Genomic DNA, 27365 nt, shown 5'->3' on the forward strand with positions numbered 1-27365 from the left:
AAAAATTAATGCTTAGGAAAAGTTTTCTAACACTTCTTCAAAAATGTCTTTTACTTAAAGAGCAGAATTTGTGGCTTTAAAAGCTACATTTTACAGTGGGGATAAGGTGTTCTGGATTCATCTTGAAACTGAAAGAATTCAAAGATTACTAAAAGGAAGTATACATTACTAAGAACATAGTAGATCTCAGAACTGGTCTTCATAAAACACTGATAATTATCCAAATGTTTTCTCTGGCAGCATAGTTGATCTATATAGCATTAACAATGGACTATATGACACACGTTTGGGTGGTGTGATATTCAGAATAACTGAGGCACAGCCTACTTGGAACTGAAATTGCCTTAGCAAGGACGCATCTATGTTTAAGGTGTAGGTGTAATATACCCCTCTTGAATTCCTTCATTTAGGCACTGTAACATGTTTTGCCTAATTTAGCACTTGGCTGATCCAAAATTTGTCCAGCAACCAAACCATTAAGTGCATTGTTACCACACTTTACACCAAAACTCTTGAAAAAGGTTTAATTTTATCTAATGACTTCAGCTAAAGCCAGATTAAATCTAGAGGAATATACACATTTTCCTTTAAACCTCACAATTTTAGAAGTACATGAGAAACATAAGCAGTACTGTTTGAAAGTAAATATTTTTGAAAAGATAGTAACCTATATTCCAAATGTGAAATTTGATTAGAATTTCTAATAAGCTTGAGTTTTTGAACAAGTTTTAAATCACCTTCATGTATTAGTTACACAGGTATAAAGAAGCCCTGGTGGCACAGTGGTTAAGTGCTCGGCTGCTAACTGAAAGGTTGGTGGTTTGAACCCACCACCTGCTCCGCAGGAGAAAGCTGTGGCCATCTGCTTCCATAAAGATTACAGCTTTGGAAACCCTAGGGAGCACTTCCACTCTCTGGTATAGGGTCACTATGAGTCGGAATTGACTGGATGGCAGTGGGCTTGGTTTGGGTTTTTTTATACAGCTATAAATTTGGACATTTCTTAAATTAACAATCAGCTCGTTTGCCCCTTTGAGTGAAAAGCACAGAGATTAGCAAATTTTCTGTTGGAAAATAGGTCAGTGAGTTCAGCATACTTTCTCACGTAGCTTATTGGCTTTTTCTGTTATCAGTCTCCTTTTTGCCTACCCTCCCCCCCCTCCAGCCCCATGGACTTGGGTGATTGTAATTAACACATACACAGTTCTTTAAAAAAACACCCAAGGTGTTTTTCTCCTCTGAAGTCTTTTGCCTTTTCTGTATGGATGTTGAGTGCTCTTATCCCCTAGTTTTGACTTGCGTTCACTCCAGGTTCACAGGTTCCTGAAGAGTACCAGTAATCTAGGGTGTTGACTGCTTTTAGATCCCCTGGGAAAGATACTATCTTAGAGGGTGTATTAAGCAGATGAGAACCTATTGAAAATAGGAATTTAAAAATTCAATCTTACTTTCTCTGTGCACTGCTTTTTAAAAAGAGAGTTGAAAACAAAAGCATAGGAGAATTGGAAATTAACTTGGGGTAAACGGAAAGGAAGACATGGAAAGGGGCACTTAGTTGACACATAGAAGAACACCTTTTCAATAAATTGGAAAAAGGGGAAGGGAACCAAATGATAAGCAGAAATTTAAAAAGGTTCAGAGAAGTCCAGAAATGAAGGGAGAAAAGGTTAGGGGTTGGAAAGGAACAAGGGGAAATGTTAAGATTTTAGGATTTAAAGGTTTAATTCTCAAATTTGTTATTTATCCAGAAAATTCCACATGTGTCATAGGTAAACACTGCTCAAAAACATTCAGAAGTTATGATTAAAACTCTTATTTGGCTTCCCTTCTGCTCTACCATTTTTATAGATTAAGATATTTACATAAAAAGAAAAAAAAAGATATTTACATAGTTGAGATTATTTCCATAAATAGGAAAAAGAAACACTATAAATTGTGAATTCTAGAACCTAGTCATACCCTGTGCCGTCGAGTCATAGCATCTAAATATTAATCAGATAATAAAAAAAAGATGTTCTTAAATATTTTTTAATATACATTTTTCCTACTTTTTAGACTTTGCACTTTTCTAACAGTGCTCTGTTACTATTGCACCAAAATTCAAAGGAAATTAGACTTTTCTAAGCACACTTATTTTTGAATTAAATATTTTTCACTTTACAGAATAGTTGAAGGGATAGAGGGACTAACCAAATCGTGCTGAAACTAATTACTAGAGTGTTGTCCTGAGGGGTCTCCTACCTCAGTCACTGTACTTCTGAAGTTCAGTTCTTTAGCCTCTTGCCTGCTTGAAGAAGAGTGAACAGGTAAATCCTTATTAAAATTTATCTTTACCATTTGGTATTTGACTGATTATAGTATTACCGAAAGGATTTGTGCTTAGCATGAACTGATTTTTCTATAGCCTTATCCCTGGTCATTAACTCAGTTTTTCAGGACAAAGGGATTAATTAAAGGCATTTTGCACCTAGCTTTTTTGTGATGATTTTTGTTGCACATAAATCAGTATAAGCTTTAGTTCTTAGCATGACTTTACAAATACAGACATCTCAGACCAGGGAAGATATTTTTGCAATACAGCATATAAAGACTGTTCCACATTTTACTGATACTAAAATTCCATCAAATGTAGCTCTGCTTCCCAAAGATATAATTTGTTTTAGAACTAGTGTTAAAGCCCCCATGATAGTAAATGCTTTGTTTCTGGGTATTTCTTTTGAGAAGACTGGATCATGGTGGAGAAGGAATGATAAACTGACAGCCAGGACTCAGTCTTCCACATGATACCTTACACTCACTATTCTGAGGATTAGCATTTTTGACACAGGACAGACTGGAAAGGTGACTGCTCATACAACTCCTTCTGTAAAGAGGAAATAATGTAAACTGGAAGTTTGCCCAAGGTCACACAGTTGATTTGGGGTCGGTGTCAGGCCCAAGACAGGGGACTTTGAATTCAGGGATTGTTCCCCACACCTCCCACCCCCACTGATTGATAAGCTAATAAAAGGCATTTTGTTTCTTTGGTTTAATATAAGCATATTGGGCATTTAAAAAGTCATTTCAAAAGGCGAAACAGCTGATATTAAATTGGCTGTCTGAAAGCCTAATTTTAGACTGTAGCCAGTTCTAGATCTTTTTAATTTCAGATTTTTAATCAAGTAAAGGTAGTAAGCTCCATGAAAATGCCTGTTTTAATTTCACAGAAATTATACTTTAATTCTTCCAAAATTAGGAGTGGTGTATGCACATTACCTTTAAAACTTAATTAAGAGTATAGTAAATGGATTATGTAACATTTTGACAATGAATGGAGAAACAGATGGAGTATTTGCCCAGTCGTTAATGCCTAGCTATTATTTCTTTGACTTTGTATTTACAGAAACCACATTCAAAATTAACCGTTTCTCACATTTTCTCCCTCGTTACAGACATGCATATATGCATGCACATATTACATTAAACTAAAAGATTAGAGGAGGATATGGCCAGTTTAACCACTGTTTTTAAGAGGTAATGCATACTTTCTGGCATTTGGCATTCAGAATAAAGACAAAATGCTTTTCATAATACTTTTTTTTTAAAATAATATCAAAGCAAGAAAAGTGATAAAGAACGATATATATATTCTTTCCAAGTTTTAAAACAAGACAGCTTTTTTAATCCTATGAAAGAATAAGGGAAGTAATTCAGAACATGAAAGAAATGTCATTCTTTCCATATCTCTTTCTTTGGAGAGTAGCTGATATACAAATAATTAAACGGATATTTGAGGAACAAATGATGGGAGAATTGCTTTCTCTCAAAAGATGAACTACACGTTTCTTTTTGGACAGCTTGTTTCATTAATGCATCTTAAATGATTACATTCACATGGAAGGTTTCAGCCCTATGCTTTTTGTTTTAAAGCAGAGTATAACTAATTATCCAGGAGTATCACAGAGGCATTAATTCCCTGTTTCTATAAGAAACTGGTTATGCTCACTGTTACTGTGTGGTTTTAAAGGACAATGTAGCAGTAAGTAGTTCTGGAAAAAGGGCAAGGCAGAGCTAGAACTTGAAGCCTTGGCAGAGAGGAAAACCAAAAAAAACCCATTGCCGTTGAGTTGATTCCGAATCATAGCGACTCTATAGGACAGAGTAGAACTGCCCCATAGAGAGTTTCCAGGGAGCACCTGGTGGATTCAAACTGCTGACCCTTTGGTTAGCAGCCATAGCACTTAACCACTACACTACCAGGACAGACAGAAGGAGGACCTAAATTTCTTTGGTTAGAAGATCTTATACAGAAAAATCAGCTGTCTCAAAAGGCACAACTTCCATTATTGGTGGCTTAGAAGTAGAACAAATTAGATAAAGACGTGTAGCTTTGATTTGGACTTTTACACAGATTCCAAGTAACTCTTGTAAATTTTTTGGAACCCGGGTTTCAAAGAAGCACAATAGAATGAATGGGGAGAGACCAAAGGAACCAGAATATTGGGTATAAAATGAAAGACTAGAAAATGACTCCACAAGCAGTTAAACTGGACCAGTTTGATAGAATCTGCAGGATCCTGGACTTGGAAGGTGGAAGACCCTTTATAGGCCATCCGTTCTAGTCAGCGCAATGCTTGGATCCTCCTCCAGCACTCCTGATAGGTGGTCACTCGCCTGGAATACCTCCAGTGGTGGGATGCTCCTTGATGTCAGAGGCAGACAGTCTATGACTTTGGGGAAAACATGTACCCATAGCGTTTTTACTGATTACAAAAGAGATATATATATGAGCCCTGCAAAAAAGCCAAATACCTGTACAGAGCCAAAAAAGGCAAGTTTCCCAAAAGCTCGCCGGTTAACTACGTGTATATAGACATTTTTCTCTTGCATATACTGCCGAATGTAAAACAGTTTTTTTTTGAGAATATTATATATTCTGTTCTGCAGTTTTTCTCATTTAACATTTTGAACATCTGTGTTAGTGCATATGGATTAACCTCATTCTTTTTAATGACTCCATATGGTATATACCAGAGTTTATCCAACCAATGTTTTATTGATAGATAATTTGAGTTGTTCCCAGTTTTAGTGCTATTACAAATAATGATGCAGTGAGCATCCAGTATCTTGGCAGTTCTAATTACAAAGCTTTTCCTTATATTGGCCTGAAATCTTCCTACTCACTTCCACTTCCTGGTCTGGGAAATGGTTGCTGTCTTTCTCTTGGGTTGAAACATTCCTCGTCTGTTTGACCATTCTTCATTTGATTTTGGATCCCTTCGGTGTCTTCTGGACTTGGTCCACTTTGTCAATGTATACTTTAAATTGTAGTGATGGAACTGAATACCCTGTCTTAGTTGTGGTTTCACCTGAATAGAAAGGGTGGAACTGTCTATTCTTTTAATTCAGCCCACAATTTTATTAGCTTTCAAGGTCGCCATATCACATTGTTAGTTCATACTGAGGACGTAATCAGTTAAATCTTTACATTTGGACTTCGAGGGTTCCTTGAGCATTTCATCAAAACTGTGGACTCTCCAATACCCCCTAAATGCATTCACACACAATTATTGCTGTAATTTCAGGTGGCTCATGAGTCCCTGGTGTTTCTCCTTTCTTTATGGTTACTTTGCTGCAGTCATGGATTCTCTTTCTCTACCAGTGCTGTTACATCGTCAAAAATTAAACAGGCAACGGTTCGTTTTGGCATTACTTAGTGAATCCGTGCTGCCTCCTAGTGTTTAGCACTTTATTTTGAAGTGCTCACTAACCTTATTTTTTAAATAATCAACCTCAAGTGAACCAGTTCGTAGTTCAGAAATATGTCTGGCTTCTAGTCCTCTCCCATTCTTCCCCATTCCTCATAGATAACAGGAAGGAATTAAGCAGCCTTATCTGCAAAGCCTCTCAGTATCCCAGGACTTGACTTTTGAGATTGAATGACTTGAACTCGGTTAGAATAACTAGGTGTTTTTTTCTTTTCTCAGCCATCTTGGATTTAAGTTTCTTCCTACTAATTGTATTACATCTTCAGATTGGAAAGAATAAAAGATTCCTAGCTGAGAATGGAAATAAAATAGGAGTAAGGCTGCTCTTCTTTGTCATTTGTTAGTATTACATGAAGCACCCCATGGGGGGGGGCTTCACTTTTTCCCCTGCTTTTTACTTTAACCTCTAAAATGCCATTTATTCCATATCTGGCACTTCATAAAGCCACCGTTCATCCTGGGGCTTTAAGCCTTCCTCACAGTGTTCTTACAGCTCCATTTCACTCTTTCTAATACTTGTTTAATGTGCCCTTTTTTACCATCTGTTGTAAGTGGCATTTTTAACATCTGAATTCCAGAAAGCTCTCTGTGCAGCCACATCAGATTTTTTAGATACTTTCTCCTTGTCTTCCTCTCATCAGTGAAATTTTGCAATTATGCACTCAGTATTATGCTTCTGAGAGCCTCCAGTTCTTCTCGATACTTATCTTGGAATCAGTCCTAATTTTCCTTTGAAAAACTTGAAATCTGCCCATCCAATATGTGCAGCACTCCCCTTTCTTTCTTTCTTGATTTCCAAATAACATGGCTGCTTTCTCCAAAGATGCCTCCTGCTTGCACGCATCAGATGCATTGATTTAAGCTGAGTGACGCTTCCGCAGATGTCCCCTGGTCAATGATGATAGCTAATAACAGGTGGCAGGCATTGTATTAAGCCCTTCCCACAGAGGTTATCTCACTTGACTCCTACCATTGGGTTATGAAGTGTAGATGCTATTGTTATCCCAGTAATACCGATGAGGAAACAGGCTTAAGAATGTTGCCTAAGATCACAGAGTTTGTGAGTGGAAAAATCAGATATTTCCTAAATCGGATTTTTAATCACTATGCTGTTCTGCTTAGTGGTGCTTGGCATGGTGTTTAATCGCTATAGTGGACAAGATTCTCTTACTTCAAAAGCTGTGTAGCTCTCATCCAACTGTGCACAGTAGGCACTTAAATATTTATTTGAGGCTTACGTTTCTTATTGATTTCTAGGATATTGTTTTTTATCTCCTACAAGTCAATAACAAAAAGATGAGAAAAATGGGTAAGGCACACTAGGCAATTCATAGAAGAAATAAATGGAAAATGAAAATATGAAAAGATGCTTATTTTTACTAATCAAATATATTTTTGGTTTCAAGACACTTATTTTTTAAACAGCAAGAACTCTTGTTATCTCTTTATAAATATGATACATGAAAAACAAAGAATGCAAAAATGTTTATGAAAGTCCAGAGACAATCACTATCAACACAAGCAAACATACACAAAATATTATTGGGATAATACCAGAGTACTATTGCTTTTTGTTGTTGTTATTAATTCATGTCTTTATTAACCCATAGACAGTCACTTGTTTTCTAGTTTGTCGAAGCAGAAGGTCAGACAACACTAGCCACAGTAATATCTATCCAAGTAGCTGGCCACATTCATTTGAAGGGCACTCCTGACAAAAGCAACTAATTTTGCCATTCTTATCCGCCTTATAATATTTTAGGACAGCCAGCTTAATCTTCTTTTATTCTTCTTGGGAGTAGTGTAAGACTTCTTGTTTTTCTTAGCACCACCACAAAGTCTCAACACAAGATGAACAATTGACTTTTTAAAAACAGATATTGTGAACATCATTCTATGTTAATAAATATTTAGTGATTGATCCTTATTAACTGTATAGTCTTCCACTGCTTCTCTCAAGAGCTTGAAGCTTAGTTTTCCTTGTCGTAAGGATGTAAAAGTAGTAAAGGAAAAGACCTCAGATCTTCTTTATATTTTGCTTTATTATATTATTCTCTTTATTGAAATTACTTGTTTACTGTTAGTCATTATTTGCTATGACTTCTTCCACAGTTATTATGTTGGCGGCAACCCAATCATTGTGATCCGTATGATTGATTCTTTGTATTGATAAAAGAATCATACGGTCTTTTCTTTGAATGGGGTCATTAGGGTCATTCATTGAACATGTTGAGTATTTTTAATAAATGAGTATACCATTTAAAGATTTTTCTAAAGAATAATGGAGGCTGTGTTGTAACATGCTAGAAATTGCATGAGGTTTGGAGTAAGACTGTCCTGGGTTAAGGTTCGGATCCTCACTCTACCAGTTTTAGTCATGTAAACAATTTGGCAAGTCACTTAATATTTTAAGCCTCAGTTTTTTTTTTTAAATCAGGAAAAGAGGGATGATTATTGCTGTCTCACAGGAGGAATAATTTAATGTGAGTTGTGAATATAAAGCACCCAGTGCAGCAATAGGGTTATTAGCTTTGTTTTTTAGGTGTTGTCGACCCTTTTTGTGCTGTCGATCCCTCTGGATTCTAGTGAAGCCCTTGGAAGGACCTCTTCTCAGAATAATGATTTTAAATGCATACAAGAAAATGCATGAGATTACAAAGGCAATAATTATATTCAAATACAGTTATCAAAATACTTAAAAAAATTGGTGGTGCTGTTTCAGATATTTTTTTGGACTTAGGATTGAATGAATGAATAAAAGAGTGAGAAAGATAGGAAGGAGGGAAGGAAAAAGAGAAGGAAAAGAAAGCTCATAAATGTATATGCTTGGACTTGACTCTCTCCCAAGCTGTCATCCCAGATTTCCAACAAGCACCTAGACAAACATTTCCACCTTAGCATCCTAGCAGCAACTCACATCACCAGTGAAGTTAAATACCTCTCCCAAACCAGCTTGTCTTCCATTTCCCTTAATGATTTCACTGCTCTCCCTATCGTCTGAAGTCCAAATCGTAAAATCACATTTGAGTCCTCACTTTTTCACCCTGCCCCTACTTCAGATCATCAGAGAATTCTGTAGATTTTTATTTCTATAATACCTAATTTCTACTATCCAAATTTAAGACCTTCTTATCTTATCCTTGCCATATTATGATGTAGGCTTTTTCTGCTTGGTCTCCAACTTCCTGTTTCTGGCTAGTTTGATAATGTTCTGTATCTAAAGTTCTGCAGCACTCACAGATGTGCTGTTCAGCTTCATACCTAATTGTCAACTTGATGTATTACGGGTGAATTTGTATATTTCCCCAAATATATTCTGAGTTCTTTGAGGGAATGGACCACATCTTATACTTATTTTGTATCTCGCCACAGCACTTAGAATAGTGCTTAAAAGTACTACATAAGATCTTCTTTTATTGTTGTAAAAATGTATATAACACATTTGCCAATTCGACATTTTTCAGGTGTACAATTCAATTTAGTGATATCAATTACATTAATCATGTTGTGCAACCAACACTCTTCATAAGGTCTTGGTAATAGAATAATTATAATTTAGTAGTTCCAGCCACAAAAAGAAAAGGGGAAAAAAATGGACCTGTTTTTCTCAACTGAATTATTACTGTAGGAGTTGATGAAGTCTCTTATGTCAAAATCCTATTGGGAATTTTACATGTATTTAAATTTTCACTAAATTTTACCCAAATTACTCAGTCGTGGTTGTTTTTACAGTGTTACTTGTGGTTAAGAAAACCATGGCCATGGTTTCCTCTACTGTGAAGTGTATGCCCCATTTGAGGCCCAGGGCCTCACATACAGTAGGTGCTTAATACCTTTTGTTAGATGAATTTCCTTATGCCTGGAAGTACCACTTGTGCCTGAAAAATAACTTGTTTCCTTTAAAAAAGATTGAGAATGTGCATGGATTATTACAAATATACATATAAAACCTTGGTAAAAAAAATATAAAAGTATGTGATCTTAACAGGAAAAGAAGCTTTAGTAAAGTGTGTCTAAGATAATATACTAATCATCTTGGTGAGCTATGATAGTTTGCCATTGATACTTTTGGTTAAATACTTTTACTTGTATTCGTAGGTTAAGACATCAGAATTTTATAGATACTCTCGTCAGCTGCGGTATGAAGTTGATCAAGCATTGAATTACTTTCAGAATGTTCACCAGCAGCCTTTGATGGAAACAAAATCCAGTCGCATCCGTTCTGCCAAACCCCAAACTACAGTATTCCGAGGAATGATTGGACATAGCATGGTAAACAGTAAAATACTACTCTTAAAGAAACCAAGGGTCTGGTGGGAGCTGGAAGGCCCACAAGTACCTCTACGACCAGACTGCCTTGCTATTGTCAATAACTTTGTGTTCTTGTTAGGCGGGGAAGAACTGGGGCCCGATGGTGAATTCCATGCTTCTTCTAAAGTGTTCAGGTATGACCCAAGACAGAATTCTTGGCTACGGATGGCAGACATGTCTGTTCCACGTTCAGAGTTTGCAGTTGGCGTTATTGGGAAATTCATCTACGCGGTAGCAGGAAGAACCAGGGATGAGACCTTTTATTCAACAGAGAGATATGACATCACCAATGATAAATGGGAATTTGTAGATCCTTATCCAGTCAACAAATACGGTCATGAGGGGACAGTGCTCAATAATAAGTTGTTTATCACCGGTGGAATCACATCATCATCTACTTCTAAACAGGTATGTGTGTTTGATCCCAGTAAAGAAGGAACGGTAGAACAACGTACCAGGAGAACGCAAGTGGTTACCAATTGCTGGGAAAATAAGAGCAAAATGAATTATGCAAGATGCTTTCACAAGATGATCTCTTACAACGGCAAGCTTTATGTCTTTGGTGGTGTTTGTGTGATCTTAAGGGCCTCTTTTGAATCTCAGGGATGCCCTTCCACAGAAGTGTACAATCCAGACACTGATCAGTGGACCATCTTGGCATCCATGCCGATTGGTAGAAGTGGCCATGGTGTGACTGTGCTGGACAAACAAATAATGGTTCTTGGCGGCCTTTGCTATAATGGTCATTACAGCGATTCTATTCTCACTTTTGATCCTGAAGAAAATAAATGGAAGGAAGATGAGTACCCTCGGATGCCCTGTAAGCTGGATGGTTTACAAGTATGCAACCTGCATTTTCCTGAATACATACTGGACGAGGTTAGACGTTGCAACTGATGACATCGCCTTCCTTACTAAAAAAATGGCAGAGAGCATTTGTTTGTGATCTATAGTTAATTAAAAAAACAAAAAGAAAAACCTCACCAGTTTTACTATCAAAGCCATTGGTCTAATATCTTACGAAGTTTTCATTTTTCTGCTAGCATCCTGTTTTTTTCTTTTTAGTGGTCTTAAACCCATGCAATAAGTTAATTCTAAACGCTAGCTCTTGAAACTACTTCCAGAAGCAGTTTAATGGAATGATCCACTTATCGGGGAAGCTGATTTTATGCTTTAAGGTATCAGTGCAGGTAGGATTCATGAATCTTCTAAGACCAGACCTGATAAGTGTCACTAGATGTGATTTCAGTTTCTGTCTTTATCTGAAATCTTTTTGGACATTTATTTCAGTCTGTTAAACTTTTTGGTTTTATTATTTAAAGTTTAAAACTCTTGACCTTTTTGCATGGCTTTTTTGCTGAATGTGCAAAAATATAAATTTTCTACAAAATAACTTTTTATATTCAAAACACTATTTCTAAGCTGCCTTCTCTTATCCGCATTGTGTTAGTGAAAGCATATCCATACTTGCACACATCCTATAAATATACAAGGCACATCTCCTTTTATGTGTGGTTAGGATTCTATATTTTTAAGCTAGTGTACTCACACACACGGTTCGTCATACTTGTTGAATTTTAGATGTAACATCTTTTCATGTATTAATATTTTTAGAAACTTAAAATAACTGGAGTCCTCATTTCGTATCAAAGTAGCCTATCTTCAGTCCATACTGACTCAGTAATATTTGAACCCCCTATATTCCTGAAACATGTATGGATTTATGAAAACTTAACACTTTATATTTTATTTTCACAAGTAAGCATTAGTGTTCTTTATCATGTATGTCTTTTCTTTTTTAAAATGTTGTTCTTTGCAGTCTGTTTAACGTTGCCCTGTTTTTAGAGAGAATTGGAGTGGTACACGACAAGCTCTGACCCTGCAGCGTGCAAGCACTTTCAAAGAGAATTTAGGTAATCTCAAACTCCTAAACAAAGGCCCCCTTGAACGTAAGTGCAACTCCCATTCTTTACGTTAAATGAGGCTGCTACATCTGTTACTGAATGGAAGGTAGCAACCCTTAGAATGTTTGAGCTTGGCTTTTTTTTTTTTTACTTAGAAGTAAGGAATAGAATTGTAATCCTACTGGTTGTATCTACTTGTTTAACAAAATCCCCAGCAGCACTGGGCATGTAAGCTCTCAGCTCTTGTTTTATTTTCTGAAAGCTACTAGCATGAAGGATAGTAACCCCAACCTGAGAGTGGATCACAAGTAATTGTTTAAAAGCAGTTTATAATGTTTTAGGATTAGCTGCACCTTTCAACTCTTTAAATGCAAAAGAAAAATATAGTTGACAAAATTAAGCAGGAATAACCAGGGAGTGAGTGGATCATTCAAATTGATGCCACCTTCTCAAGAGTTGAGTCTGTCTGATACAGACTAGACCTACACTGGCAAAACTTGCCACATCTTTGGATATTGGTGCAATATGGCAATGCCTTCTATATGGCTGTTGTATAAATTTTCTAATTTCTTTTTGCTGCTGCCATCACTGAACATAAAATGGAAACGTGGAGTCATGGAAATGTGAAGACTTTTTGTTTTAATTCAGTTAGATTATAAAATGAAACCTGATTTTAAAACTCCAAAACTGGAGGCACTTAAGAAATCAGGTACACAAGTCGCTTTTGAAAGAGAAAAAAAATTGGCATTGGTTTTAGAAATAAGTTAGTAATATTAGTTGGTATAAGAGGCTTAAATTTTCATTTAGGGGACCTATCACTTTCAGTTTCTAAAAATGAAACGTGATAGTTTGTTTGCTGTGGTGATATGAAAAATTTGAAAACTAGGCATTAGGTGAATCATTTAATTTTTTTCTAATATATTAGTTGGTCTGGGTATTTGTATGTGTGCTGTTTTGCTCTAAAGAAAATAGCGTCTTCATGGTTTTCCTCTTTGATGTCTTTTGCTAGAAAAGACTGAAAGAGCTGTCAGACAGGGTACCCGTATCAAAGGCTTTCACATTTCAGTGGTGGTTCTCTTGTATTGCTTAAATCTGACTTCATAGCCCTAGTTAGGGTAAGATCTGGGCAAATAGTTGAATATTCTTGGTGTTCCATTTTAAAGACACAAGACCAAGGTCAAAGTTCATTTTTGGTAAACTTTTGTGAAATCTTAACTTGAACTAACTCTGGGTTCAGCTTCACGTAAGTCTTGTCTGACCTGATGTTAGCTGTAATCAGTTTTGAGCTTTAAGAATAGTTGCTATTTGCTTGGATTCTGAATGTATGAGAAAATGTTTCTGTTTATATGTAGTTCTAACGTAGGTTATATTAAATCCACAATTAACTTACATTCCCTTTTAAAATTATGGTTTAATTGTTGAAAGAGATTTATTTTTGTTATACTAAACTATGGAAAATTCTTTCATAGAATTTTTTTTCAAGTTTATTTTTTGTGTGCTTTATTTGGAACCATTTTTTGTTTATATGCATTGTATACGCTCAAAATAGTAGTTTTTGAAAAATTCAGTAAGAGGTTAGAAACTATACAGTGTAACTGTTGTGATCTTTATATGTGTTAATTTTCACTTTACATTTTAAATGCCAGTCTTCATTAATTGCATTTAAATTAGAAACATTTGTTCTCTTTCCTTCCACGTCTTTGATCTTCTAAGTTTTGATTTTAATCTACTTAAAGAAAATCCTTGCACTACAACCTTTTCATAAAATGCAAGATTCTCACATTGAAGGTTTTGTATTGAAAGAAATACTACTGGTTTTTAAAAAACAAAGCTTAATGAATAGAAATATTAGCTTTTCTTGAGACAGCTTTCTCTGTGTCCTCATTACTCCGCTTTATGTGAGTGTTAACTATAATTGTGAAATATTGACTGAGCCCTTCACTTATCCTTTCTAAAGCAGCACCTTTGGACACCTCATTCTGGGAAGCCTGCTCGAGTCATAGTAAAGGACACACATTTGTGTGGGGAGAAGTGGTAAAAATGGAGAGTTTTGTCTTAATTACATGAAACTAAGCTTTAAAATATTTTATAACAAATTATTTGAGCTGCATAATCTAAACATGTTAAACGTTCAGTGGGACTATTTTTATATGTATATGTGGTGGTAGGTAGGTCATAACATTTCAGTTGGTAATATAAATTGTTAATCTCAGTTTATAAGCTATCTCTCAGAAAAGACTAGCTCTTTTGAGAATACATAATTTAAAGTTTAGACTGAAGTAAAACACAACATATATAATAGTGTAAATTAGACATAATTGAGGGCTATGTGGCAGTAAAACTGCTAGTGCCAGTTTTCTTGTTTGCCTATTATACAGTTTTGATTTTTTTTTGGATTCTGAACATCTTTAGGGATCATAAGTTTGTTCAATTGGATTAGAGTTGGTTTGGGAATACATATCTTCTAAAAAGAGATTTATCTTAAAAATGAAAGCCCTGATATATTAGTTTATTGAGAGTTTATAAAGTCAAATATTCAGTAGGCATAGACTGGAATAGATAAACTCGTGGAAGTCATATCCTTTCAGTATACCAGTGTAACTTCAATATTACCCAAGTAACATTGAGAGAATGCCATCAACTTTGTTCCCCCTTAATATTCTTGGATTTTCTTTTTACATCTTGGGGAACAACTGCATTAAATAATTTTATTAATCAGTATACCAGTAAGGGTTAGGTGTTTGCTTTCTGAAGGAATGTTCCAGTGAGGTGATTGGAGAGGTTATTTTCTACCTAACTTGTATATGCCCTATATCTCTCGGGCATACTTTGTCTATAGAAAAATATTTTGACCTTTTAGGTACCTTTTGGGCCAGTAGTCAAATAACTCTAGGGCCAATATAAAAATCTTAGAATAATTTAAGGTTTGCCTTTTATACCTGTTTTGAAAGCCTTTACATTTTTGTCAGGTAATTTTTCCCAAGCCGTGGATATAATCTATTCAAACATGTTTATGCTATCCATTCTGTTTTTAAATCTAAAAAAAAAATGTTAAAAGTGTTTATGAAGAAAAGTTTAAATAAAATATTTTTAATCTTTAAAATATACTTCTTTATCTCTATTATTTACCAACTTTATATATAACCCATCCATCACTTTCAAAGTCACTAATGATTTAATTAGCAGTATAAATTTTGTTTTCCTTCAGCATGCCAAGGAAGTGCCATGAAAATGTGATTTCTGTCAATGCTTTTAGCCACAGATTCAAGTGACAGCATCAGAGGGAAACTATTTATACTCTTATATGCAGTGAAAATTTTATGATGAAGCCAAGGAATTGAAGTTTTACTCAAAGAGTTTCGCAGAATTGAAATAGAAAATTGAGACAAAGCATACACAAGCCTAAAGCCTTAGTTTGGTGATTTCTAGATTTCCTTTAGCATTTTTGACTCATTCTTAAAGAAATTTCTGAATTAAGGAATAGGCAGAAATAAATCTGCTATATACATAAGCACATGCCTTCTTTAAAACAGACTCCTGAGAAACCTCAGAGGGATTCCTGACCTCCTAGATCCTGGCCTAAAGCCACCTTTCCAGCCTCATCTCTCACCATCACTTCCTATACTCTCATTCTGAAGCCACATCACATTGCCTGCCTTTCTTCCCCTTCCTTGCTTGTCAAAATCCCTTTATTTTGCAAAACCCAACTCAAAGGTTTCTTTCCCCTCTTGAAACCTGTGTTATCTCCCCCACTGAATTAATTGCCTCTTCTACACTCAACTTGTTTATAGCTCTTTATTTCGTTTCCTTTGCATAACAGTTGTGCATATCTCCTTCTCCACAACTAGGTTACAATCTTCTTGGATGAAAGGACCTTCTTTTATTCTTCTTTGTACCCATGTATCGAGCATGATGCATTGCACACATCAAACTAAATGTTTACTGCAGCAAAGAACAAATTTCATGTGAGTTACAGACAAATGCTATAGGCATTCAGAAGAGGGAGATATTACCGTTCCCTCAGGATTTCTGTTTCTGCTTTCTTCTCAGTCTACAACACTCCCTGTACAATCTCATCCATGGCTGTGACTTCAACTTAAAACTTTTACTCTGATACCTGTGAAATCTGTATTTCTCAACCCCAAGTTCCACCCATCTCCTGCATCTCTCTCCTGTTGTATTGGAATCTCAAACTAGACAAGGGCAAACCTGAATATCTCTTAGCAGAAATCTGCCTGTTGTCCTGTATTCCTTGTATTATTAAGTGGCTCTACTGTTGCCTGTGATTACTTAAGTCAGAAACCTGAGAATTGTCTAGCAGTGTCTCTTTCCCTTAATCCCCCAACATCTTGGTTCATCAAGTATGATCAACTTCAATTCTCAACTACCTCTCCTCTCCATCCGCACTCCCCTAGTTCAGGCTCTCACCATTCTTGCTGAGCTCCTTCTGGAGCTTTCTTTATGGTCCTCCACCTCCACGATACATTTCCTACACTGCTGCCAGAGGGAGCTTTCAAAAGGTAAAGCTGATCATGAGATTCCATGTTCAACAGCCTTTAATAATCCTCCACCCTGAAAATAAAATCCAAACTCCCTAGCATGCCACACAGAGTCCTTTATGTTTTGCTCCCTTTGTACTTGCTCAGTTTCATTTATACTCTACACTCTAGCTATGCAAGCTACTTGGAGTTCCCTGAATATGCCATGTTGTCTCAAGCTTCTGTGTCTTTGCACATGCTCTTCCCCTCTTCCTTTCCTGACTAACCCTTTCTTGGCCTTCAAGTACCTGCAGGGCATCATAGCCTCTGTCACGTCTTTTTAACCGCTCAGGTCAGGTTAACTCTTGTCACCTTGGTCTTATCATAGTATCTTGTGGATACTTAGACTACACCTCCAGTGACACTTGATTACAATTGTCTTCTCCATCCCATTCTTAACTCTACTCCTTGAGGACAGTACTGTGTCTTTTTATATTTTCCAAGAGTCTGACTTAACATCTGGCACATGTATAAGCCCGCCTTAATAAAAATAAAACCCAGAATCTTGGAAGGTTACCAATGAAATACTCCTGGTGAAAGGGGACAGCTGTATTAGAAGGCCTGATTGTCCATCAAAATTGACCTCTGAGGGATTTCCCTCCACTTCCACCACCACTACTCCCATGTCTAAGTCAGAAGGTTGGCACATACAGTTATCAGTTATTAACACATATTTCTTCTCTTAACATCCCACAGTAATTCTGATCCAGGCTGAAAATTTCAAATAAACCAAAGGGTGTTTCACAGAACATTAATCCCATGAAATGCTTGTGGGGGAGAGGAGTGTTCAGTGGTCACAATCTTGGGAAAAACTACATATTTTTCTTAGACAATTTTAACAAGCATTAGCATATTAAAGCCTCTGAGAAGTCCTGCTGTTAAGAACTCTTGATTTTGATTAGCTGAGCATAAGCCAAACTTACCTGACCACTGAGCTTTTTTTTTTTTTCCATGAAACATATATTAATGCTCTTGAAAAAGCCAGACTAAGGAGTAACTGAAAGCAAGCACAGAGGATCACTGATTCAGGTATTCTGGTCTACAAAATAGGACTCTCTCCTGTAGTTCCAGTTAGTTTCCAGGCTGAAGTTAGCTTGGGGATTTCACTTTCCCAAGGAAGGTCCCGCCTCCCCAACCCCACCAGGAGCAGGGTGAATTTGTATATTTGTACAACTTGTATGATTTAAGGAGCAGGACTTCCAGAATGTCCCAAGTAAGGAGCTCGTCAAATCCTTTCCCTAAAAACAATGATAAAACTGAACAAACTTTTGTTTAAAAACAAAAAATCATGTAAAGATTCTGGAAGTTTACCACCAAAGGTATACAACAAATTCAGAAGAATTTATTCAAGAAAATCTGCTGAACCTCAATAAGAACAGTGGGAGTCTGATGTTTTAGCCTGGGGCTGCTCCTATTCCAACTTCCTCTCCCCAAGCTCTGTGAAAGAATTTCTACCAGGGCCATTGGAGGGAGCTGACTTTACTTGGAGTAGGGTATGAAAAAATTCCATACCTTAGTGGCAAACAGTCAGGGAAGGCCAACATTGCAGATAGCCTAAGGTCTCGGAACCGATTAAGGCTAGCGATAGACTGGCAGACAGACCAGCCAGAAATATAACAGGGAGATCTTGGAAATAAGAAGCCAAAGTGGGCCTTGATAATCTCATCCCCGGAAGGCTCTGTTCATGCACAAGGCTGAGCACACATAAGGAGGAACCAAAGAGGGCCCTGGCAAGCTACTTGTCGCTGGCTGAAAGTGAGGCCTTGTAAACACAGAAAATAAAAGCTGGAATAAATTTAGAAACTGCCCAAACTTAGAATGCATTCCCCAAGCCACACACAAATACATCAGCAAAGGGTGGAAGCCTTACTGGCGCAAGGTGTTTAACCATGACTTCTGACAAATCACTAACTAACCACTGAGCTATGCTGATTCAGGGGGGGTGCTCCCTGGGAATTCAGGCTTAAAAATAAAAACCAGAATTAAAAAAAATTATCAGAGTGGCTGTACACTGTGAGGTGTGGGGTTGAGGGAGACTCCACAGAATTAGTCCAGGCAAATCAATAAAAAACAACCCCCCACCAAAAAAAAAAAAAAAAAAAACAGCAAGAACCACCACCCCTGGATTAGTGGGGGGTGAGTTAGGTGGGCAGAATCCAGAATAGCTATAACACATCAAAAAAATTCAGTTTTCAACAAAAAAATTATGAAGCATGCAAAGATACAGCAAAGTTACCCATACACAGGAAAATAAGCAGTCAATAGAAACTGGGGAATCAGTGTAATTGAGATCACAGTGTAATTATATTTTTGTATCTTGTTTCATATAAATTTTTTCAAAACAATTTCACAAGCCATTAAAATTTCTTTGAAAATAAAATTTTAGTGATTGCTTAGTGTGTTTCATAATGTGGCTATACCATGCCCCTACTGTGAGATATACTACATTTTTAAAGCTCTTTTATATATATATATATATAAAGTATATATGTATATAAAAAACACTTCTGATTATTTCCTTAATGTAGTTTTCTAAAAATGAAATGAGATTAAAAAAAAGTGAACTATTTAAAGTCCCTGACTGTGGTGCAATGGATTGCTTTTATATGGCCTTGGTTTTGTAACTCCCACCAAATGACTGAGTGGAGCTATGCAAATGAGGTGCTTGTGGCCCACCAAGGGAATTGGACAGCTTGACGTAAATAAGGTGCATGGTGCCCTTGTGGGGGTGGGACCATGCAAATAAGGTGTATGGAACCCTAAATGAGGGGATTGGTCAGTTTTGCCATCCCATTAGTTTTAAAAGAGAACCAATTCCAGAACAGAGGGAGGATCTCACCACTACCAAGAAAGAAGAGCCAGGAGTGGAGTGTGTCCTTTGGACTGAGGATCCCTGTGCTGAGAAGCTCCTGGAACCAGGAGACCGAGAGAGAGTGATAATACCAAAGACGGTGAGAAGCAGTGGCAGAGGCAGCAGAGAGGCAGGAGACCAACAGGAGGTGACAAAGCTGAGTGCCTCTGGGCAGGAGGCTTGCTGGCAGAGTAAGGTGCCTCTGGGCTCTTGGTTGAGCTAGGTTTGCCAACCCACAGAGCTAGAGCTGAGCGCTTTCGGGCCGAGGCTTACTAGCAGAGCGGGGTGCCTTGGGGCACTTGTCGGCAGAGCTAAAAGAGCTTTGTAACACTTGCCTGAGCAGGACCAAGGCCAAGGGGCCAGAGAGAGGCATGCCTGCAGGCATGGCTGAGCAGCTGTCCTGTTCAAAGAACTGTATCCTGAACGTTCCTGAACCTGAACCGTAACCTGTTACTTCCCTAATAAACCCCATAATCATGAGTATTGTCTGTGAGTTCTGTGTGGCCACTGGAACGAATTATTGAACTCAGCAGAGAAGTAGAGAGTGCCATGGGAGGGACGGTTGGTGTCAAAATTGGTAAAAAGGTTGGAGGGTGAAGGCATGTCTGACCTCTGCCTCACAGGAATCAGCCTAGGGCTGTTGATCTTGATTCTCCTTTCCCCTCCTGGAGTTAGAGGAGGTCAGATGCCTCCGCCACATCATTTTTACACTGACAAAGATTAAGCTCCAGGAAAGTTGTATATTATACCATCAGTAGTGAATATGGGTTTAGCTCCACACCCCCACCAGCACTGGGTGTTATAAAAGAAATCATTAGCAACCTAATAGGTAAAAATGGTATTTTATTTTAATTTCTATTTTTTTTTATTACAGTGAGTGTTGAGTGATTTTTTTCACAAGTCTATTTGCCATATAAACCATTGCCATCAAGTCAATTCTGACTCATAGCTACCCTAGAGGACAGAGAAGGACTGCTCCACAGGGTTTCCAAGAAAAGGCCAGTGGATTCTAACTGCCGACCTTTTGGTTAGCAATCAAGCTCTTAACCACTGTGCCACCAGGGCTCGATTTGCCATATATGTTCGTGAATTCCTGTTTCTGTCATTGATGCATTTTTAACGGTACTTTGGTGTTGATGGGTTTTAAGGTTCTTCATCAACCTATCCTCTGTCACACTTGCATACTATTATAAACGATGACCAAACCAAAAAAAAAACCCGTTGCCATTGAATTGATTCTGACTCATAGCAACCCTATAGGACAGAGGAGAACTGCCCCATAGAGTTTACAAGGAGCGCCTGGCGGATTTGAACTGCCGACCTTTTGGTTAGCAGCCGTAGCACTTAACCACTATGCTGCTAGAGTTTCCAAATGATGACTAGGTGTCTTTATTGGAGCGATTTTTAAAAATCACAAATTTCATTAAATATGGAAAGCAACTAAAATAGAATTTAGAGAAAGCAAAAGGGATAGGAATTTTACTGACTGAACAAAATGATTAGGAATCAAGTATATTCGAGAGCTAGGGGAAGCTGGTAAAGATAATAAGGCATGTATACATTACAGATTCAAAAGAAAATACAGTCAAATGTTAACAAACAGCATTTTACTTAGATCTGGGGTATAAGAAGCTTGTAAGGTTTCATTTTCTGTAATGGGAACATATATTCAAACTTGTATTGAATACCTGCTCTGTGGGTGCTAGTGGGAGTGAAGTTAGGTGGGGGTGAAAAAAATTAGTAAGATCCACTCTGCTCTCAATCTAATAAGGAAACATAAGCAACTAAAAATCAAGGCAAGAAAAGGTGTTAACAGGAAAAGCAGGGTACTGTGGCACTGGGTGGGTGGGTGGGACTTCAGAAAGTTATAGTTACTATTGATTAGAATCAGGAAGTTTCATGGAGCTGACTTTTCTACTTGGTCATGGACATTAAATAGGATTTTTCTAGGTGAAGAATATGGAAAAGAGCTTTCAAGAGAGGATATGTAAAAGCACAGGGAGGTCACATGAATCAGGAGGTTCTGACCCAGGCATGCACCCAGATCCCATGCCTTTACCCTTCCATTAAACAGTCTATCAGTCTTCTGTTCAATTTATAATGACTAGTACTGACAGAAATAACACAACACAATGCATAGTAAAATTTGCTACGAGTGAAAGAAAAGGTTGAAGAGCCATTTTAACTCATTAAAAAAATTTTTTTTAACTCTAAAAATTAAAAAAACAAACTGACCATGGAGAAATTTAGACTTGGTAAAAATAATCAACAAGAAAAGTGACACTGTCAAAGACTTTATACAGTTACATTGAAGTCTTAGTTTGGGCTTCTCTGGAAGCAGACCCTGAGACAAGAATTAGAGTACAAATAAGTTATTTGAGAGGTCATTCCCGGAAGCATCAGTAGGAAGAGGAGATGTAAGACAGGAAGGAAATGAAGCCAATAAAGGGTGCATTGTCAAGCAAGTTTCCACTGGAGAAAGTGAGTTCAATCACTCTGAGGATCTCAGAAAGACGGTATAGAACACGTCTCAGAGGCATCCCACCAGAGGGATGAGGAAGCTGGGGTTTTTGGCCTCCATATCCCATCTGGCACTAGCTTAAGAGTATTCCCAGGGACATTAACTCCCCAGCACTTCTGGCTCTCGGGTGCCCAGGTAAGGCAAGGCCTTTGGGTGGAGAGTTGCAGGTGTTTGCACTTGTACGCCAACCACGATCCTCACATACTGAATGGTAAGGGCCAAGGGGATACAGGCAGGGCACCACTACAGTCCACAACATTTGTTACTGCCTAAAAACTATCAGAAGAATCACATCTTCTAGCCAAAATTCAGGTCTGCAAAATTGGCACCAAGGGAAATTGACCTGGTAGAAGCAATTGCCATAAAAATAAATTCACTTGTAAGAAGTAAAAATAAAACATTTTCATATGGACAAATTTTTAATCATATCTTCATGGTGACATTTATATGGATAAGAATTTTCCAGATGAAAAAAATTTCAGAAAAATAAAAGAAATGAAAAATACTAGAAACATTTTACCTGCATTACACAGAAAATTGATATTGAGAAATTGAGTTTGCTCAGGAAAATACACTCTCCATAAAATTTCATCAGTGTTGATACAATTCTGATTAAAATGTTTGTACTCACAAACATGGAGTCACAGTTTCCTGAGGCTCAGAATAAGAAAAGGTCGAAACATCCTGTTCTTGAGTTGCTAGAGGCAAAAAATGAAGATGATTTGTGCCAGGGGAAATTGCATGGGTAAATGCAGAGTGGAAACACATATGGAATGTTTTGGGAATGATGAATTCCTCCCTGACAGAACTATGGGAGCAGATGTCAAGCAAAAAATCATATTCATGAATGTTCTGTGGATCTGCAGATTTCTTTGTTAAAAGAGGATAGGAGAAAAATTCTATCTTCCAGCCCCCAGTGAAATGCCTTCCAACTTTTCAATAAAATACCCCACACGACTTTATAGGGGGAAAAAAACCTGTTACAGTAATGATTGACAATATAAGATTGTGAGCAGCCTTGAAAATAATCTTAAGATAAATGGAGTTGGATAGAAAAAACATACCCATACTTCAGCTTATGGAATACTTGGGCTTCCCTTCATGAAAGAGAGGAACTGAAGATTTTTTTTAAAGGTACATTGTTCCTGCTCCACCATCTGTGTCTTGACTCAGATTGGGGCCTTTGCTAGCCGGAGGACTAGGCATTCTTCTGTTTGGATTCCAAGGAGCTATACTGTGGGGCAGGCAGCTTTTTTCCTGAATTTTGCTGACCACCCCCCCCTCCCGTGCCTGCCTGGCCCCATCTGTCCACTGTGTTTTTACATTGAGACAGAACAATCCCAGTAATCAACTGGGTAAGCAGTAAAGAGGGCAGACTGGTTGTAGTATAAAGCGTATCCTCTCCATTACTCACTAATTGTAGGTGGACATGGAGATAGGAAGAACTGTTCCACGTGCTGCCATTGGTTTCCAATACCAGAAAACGAAATGACGAGAGAAGGAACGCCGCCACCACAGTATGAGAGGTACAATAAGGAAAAGCCTATTAGACACTGAAATGTGAACTGGAAACTGTGCCCATCAATTTGTCCACTTTCCAGCTGCATATTTACCCAAATGGGTAAAAGTTGGGACTAAAGGCAACCGAGACACTTTGTCTGTTGACACACACTGAATCTGGAAGGATCTTCCCTTATTTATATACAAATAAAGAGAAAATGAAAACATGGGGTCTACAAACAAATACTATGGGATAAAAAATAGTTGGAAGACTCAAAGAAAGAAAATATTTCAGAAATTTGCTTCCTGATCCAGAAGAAAAAGTCAAACTATTTGGCCTCTTCAGAAAATTGCCCTTAACAACCTGCAATATGCAGATGACACAACCTTGCTTGCTGAAAGTGAAGGGGACTTAAAGCATTTACTGATAAAGATCAAAGACCACAGCCTTCAGTATGGATTACACCTCAACACAAAGAAAACAAAAATCCTCACAACTGGACCAATAAGCAACATCATGATAAACGGAGAAAAGACTGGTTATCAAGGATTTCATTTCACTTGAATCCACCATCAATGCCTATGGAAGCAGCACACAAAAAATCAAATGATCAATCGCATTGGGAAAATCTGCAAAAGACCTCTTTCAATTATTAAAAAGCAAAGATGTCACTTTGAGGACTAAGGTCCGCCTGACCCAAGCCATTGTGTTTTCAATCGCCTCATATGCATGCAATAACTGGACAATGAATAAGGAAGACCAAAGAATTGATGCATTTGAATTATGGTGTTAGTAAAGGATACTGAATATACCATGGACTGCCTGAGGAATGAACAAATCTTTGAAGAAGTACAGCCAGAATGCTCCTTAGAAGAGAGGATGGCAAGACTCTGTCTTCATGTACTTTGGACATATTATTAGGAAGAACCAGTCTCTGGAGAAGGACATCAAGTTTGGTTAAGGCAGGGGGTCAGTGAAAAAAAATATGTGTGGTTATATAGGTAGACTTGTATACATACACAGGTACAGGAAGGCACATGTAAGAATAGGAGTATGCATGTATAGGTGGTACCTGCAGGCATATGTATATACATGGTTATGTGTGCTGCATATGTATTCATATATATAATCTATTATGTATATGATAGGGAGCACAGTTAAGGAAACATCCTAGACATAATCATCTCGTGGGACTAATTAGGTTTGAAGGCTCAGGACTATAGTCTCAGGGAACATCTAGGTCAACTGGCATAACATAGTTCATAAAGATAATATTCTACATCCTAGATTGGTGAGTAGCATCTGAGGTCTTAAAAGCTTGTGAGCGGCCACTTAAGATACAACTATGGGTCTCTCCCCATTGGGAGCAAAGAAGAGTGAAGGAAACCAAAGACTCAAAGAAGCAATTAGTCCACAGGACTAATGGCCCTCAAGAACCACAGCCTCATCTAGCCTGGGACCAGAACAACTAGATGGTGCCTGGCTACCACTAGTGACCATTCTCACCAGGGACATGATACAAGGTCATGGTTAGAATGGAAGAAAAATGTAGAACAAAACTCAAATTCCTAAAATAGGCCAGACTTACTGGACTGATAGAGACTAGAGAGACTCCCGAGACTACTGCTCTAAGATACCCTTTGCACTTGGAACTGAAGCCACTCCCAGAGGTTGCCTTTCATCAAAATAATAGATTGGCTTATAAAATAAACAATATCACCTGTGAGTACTGTGCTCCCTTAAATTAATCAACCATATGAGACCAAACGGTCAACATTTACCCTAAAACAAAGATGAGAAGCTAAGGAGGGGCAGGGAAGCTAGATTAATGGAAACAGAACAAAAACAATGGAAATAATGAGAATGTTGACCTATGTGAAAAATGTAACCAATGTCATGAAACAACTTGTGGAAAAGTTGTTAAAGTTAAATGGGAACCTAGTTTGCTATGTAAACTTTCACCTAAAACACAATAAAATATTAAAAGAAAAAAAAAGTTCACCTGGTCCCTGAAGGGGACTAGGGGTGGATGGAACTGGGACATGCACCGAGGGGGCCATAGCAGCGTGGAGGGCAGTGACGACTTGAGCAACAGTGGTGGCTGACAATGCAGGGAGAGGTGAATGGACTTAGGATATGTCCTGGAGGTTAAGAATGGCAGAGCATGGTGAGGGATTGGGTATAGGAGGTGCTGGAGAGGTGAGAGCCCAAAACAACTCCTGAATTTCCAACATGAGCACAGAATATATGATGGTACCATTAATTAAGGTGGGAAAGATGGAGAGAAAAGCAGATGAGGGGGATAGCCGGAGTGTGTTAGGCACATTAGATTTCAGATGCTTATGAGATGTTCAAGAGTGAAGAGGTTTAAAAAAAAAAAAGTGGCTGGATATATAAATCCGGATGAAGTTCAGAAGAGAGATCAGAACTGGAGAAATATATTAGACTGTCAGCCACTATTACAGGCAGCACTTTACTTATTTTGGTTTTAATGTATTTTTTCTTACGGAGATATTTAAACATACACCAAAGTACACAATAATATAATGAATCTCTATGTACCCATCATAGTATTAATAGTAGTTTGCCCTAGGAATGGTTAAGTCTCCTAAAGAGAAAGATCCCAACTCCCACAGATAAGTTCAGCCTCAGTTTCCAAACGAGGAACCCTGGTAGCACAGTGTTTAAGTGCTCAGCTGCTAACTGAAGGTTCAGTGGTTCGAACCCACCAGCTGCTCTGAGGGAGAAAGATGTGGCAGTCTGCTTCCGTAAAGATTTATGGCCTTGGAAACCCTATGGGGCAGTTCTACTGTCCTACAGTGTCACTATGAGTCAGAATCAACTCGATGGCAATCGGTTGGGAGTTTTCTAATCTGCAAATTGGCAATATCAGAATTTACCTCATGGAGTTATGGTGAGGATAAAATGAGATTAATCATGTCAATGGCATGCAGAACTTATGTTAACCATTAATATTTTGTTATTGTCGAGTGGGCAATACTGACCCAATATTGGAAAAAGAAAATACATGAGGGTTAGTGAGTAGAAACAAAATGAGTTAAGTTTCTAAACTCAGGAGAAAGTATTCAAATCAGTGAATTCTTATGGAGAGATGAACAAAACAGGAAGAAGCAGCTGGCAGAACTGTGGAAAGTTTTGTAATTCTCTCAAAGGGGAGGCCAGCCAAGGACACAGCAGGAGCCTGACCGAGTAGACTTAAGGTTTCAATAAAGTCTGAATCGTACATACAAGACTTTTAGTGCCCTGGCAATGGAGCCTCCACTTTATGATAACGATGTTATATTGAGGGTAAAACACTGCATGAAAATGAAGTAGTAAGAGTCAGTGCATAAAATGACCTGGTTCAAATTTAGAAGAAAGTCTGGTGAGGAGTTTGGGAAGGCTTTTGCTATAAAGGATGACTTCATGAGTAGAAAAAACTGGATTATGACTATGAGTTAAACTGAGCCTGTGTTCCAGAACAGAGCTTTTCAAACTTTAATGTGCACACAAATCCCTCAGGGATGTTGTGAAAATGCTCACTGTGAGTCAGCCAGTCCAGGATGGGGCCCCAGATTCTGCATCTCCAACAAGCTCTGAGGTGATGTCAATCCTGCTGGTCTGAGCAGCAGGGTTTCTGGGAGCCTGCAGAGCTGTCGCCTTTGTGTGAAGCTGGGGTCATAAGAAGTCATGTATTGCATGTACTGCCAGCACTGCTACCAGAAAGACCCCTGGGACTGGGAATGGCAGAAAGTCATTCCCTCAGGTGACCCGTCTAAAGGATCTGGGCTTGTGGCAGCCAGAGGCTTAGATTCCTCCCAGATGCCTTATATGACCATGAGGGTTGAGGGAAGAGCAAGGAGTCAACAGCTATTATGAGTAATACCATCGCCCAAGTCCAAGCTCTGAGGAATCCAACATCCAGAGGTGGAAGAGACATTAAAATGACAGATACGGAGAACAGAGAATAAAGCGCCTACATACAGATATTT

The 27365-nt window shown here is 37.9% G+C and overlaps 1 protein-coding gene across 4 annotated transcripts in view; it reads left to right on the forward strand.

The window, feature by feature from the left end:
- Nucleotides 1-15025, forward strand: part of KLHL15 (kelch like family member 15) — a 71168-nt gene extending 56143 nt beyond the window's left edge. For all 4 annotated transcript variants that reach the window (XM_049873184.1, XM_049873185.1, XM_049873183.1 and 1 more), the window contains exon 4: nucleotides 9846-15025. In XM_049873184.1, coding sequence (XP_049729141.1) covers nucleotides 9846-10955 — 1110 coding nt within the window. In that variant the 3' untranslated portion in view covers nucleotides 10956-15025. The remainder of the gene's footprint in view (nucleotides 1-9845) is intronic.
- Nucleotides 15026-27365: the final 12340 nt, after the last annotated feature.

This window comes from Elephas maximus, chromosome X (genome assembly GCF_024166365.1).
Source record: "Elephas maximus indicus isolate mEleMax1 chromosome X, mEleMax1 primary haplotype, whole genome shotgun sequence".
NCBI classification, from domain to species: Eukaryota; Metazoa; Chordata; class Mammalia; order Proboscidea; family Elephantidae; genus Elephas; species Elephas maximus.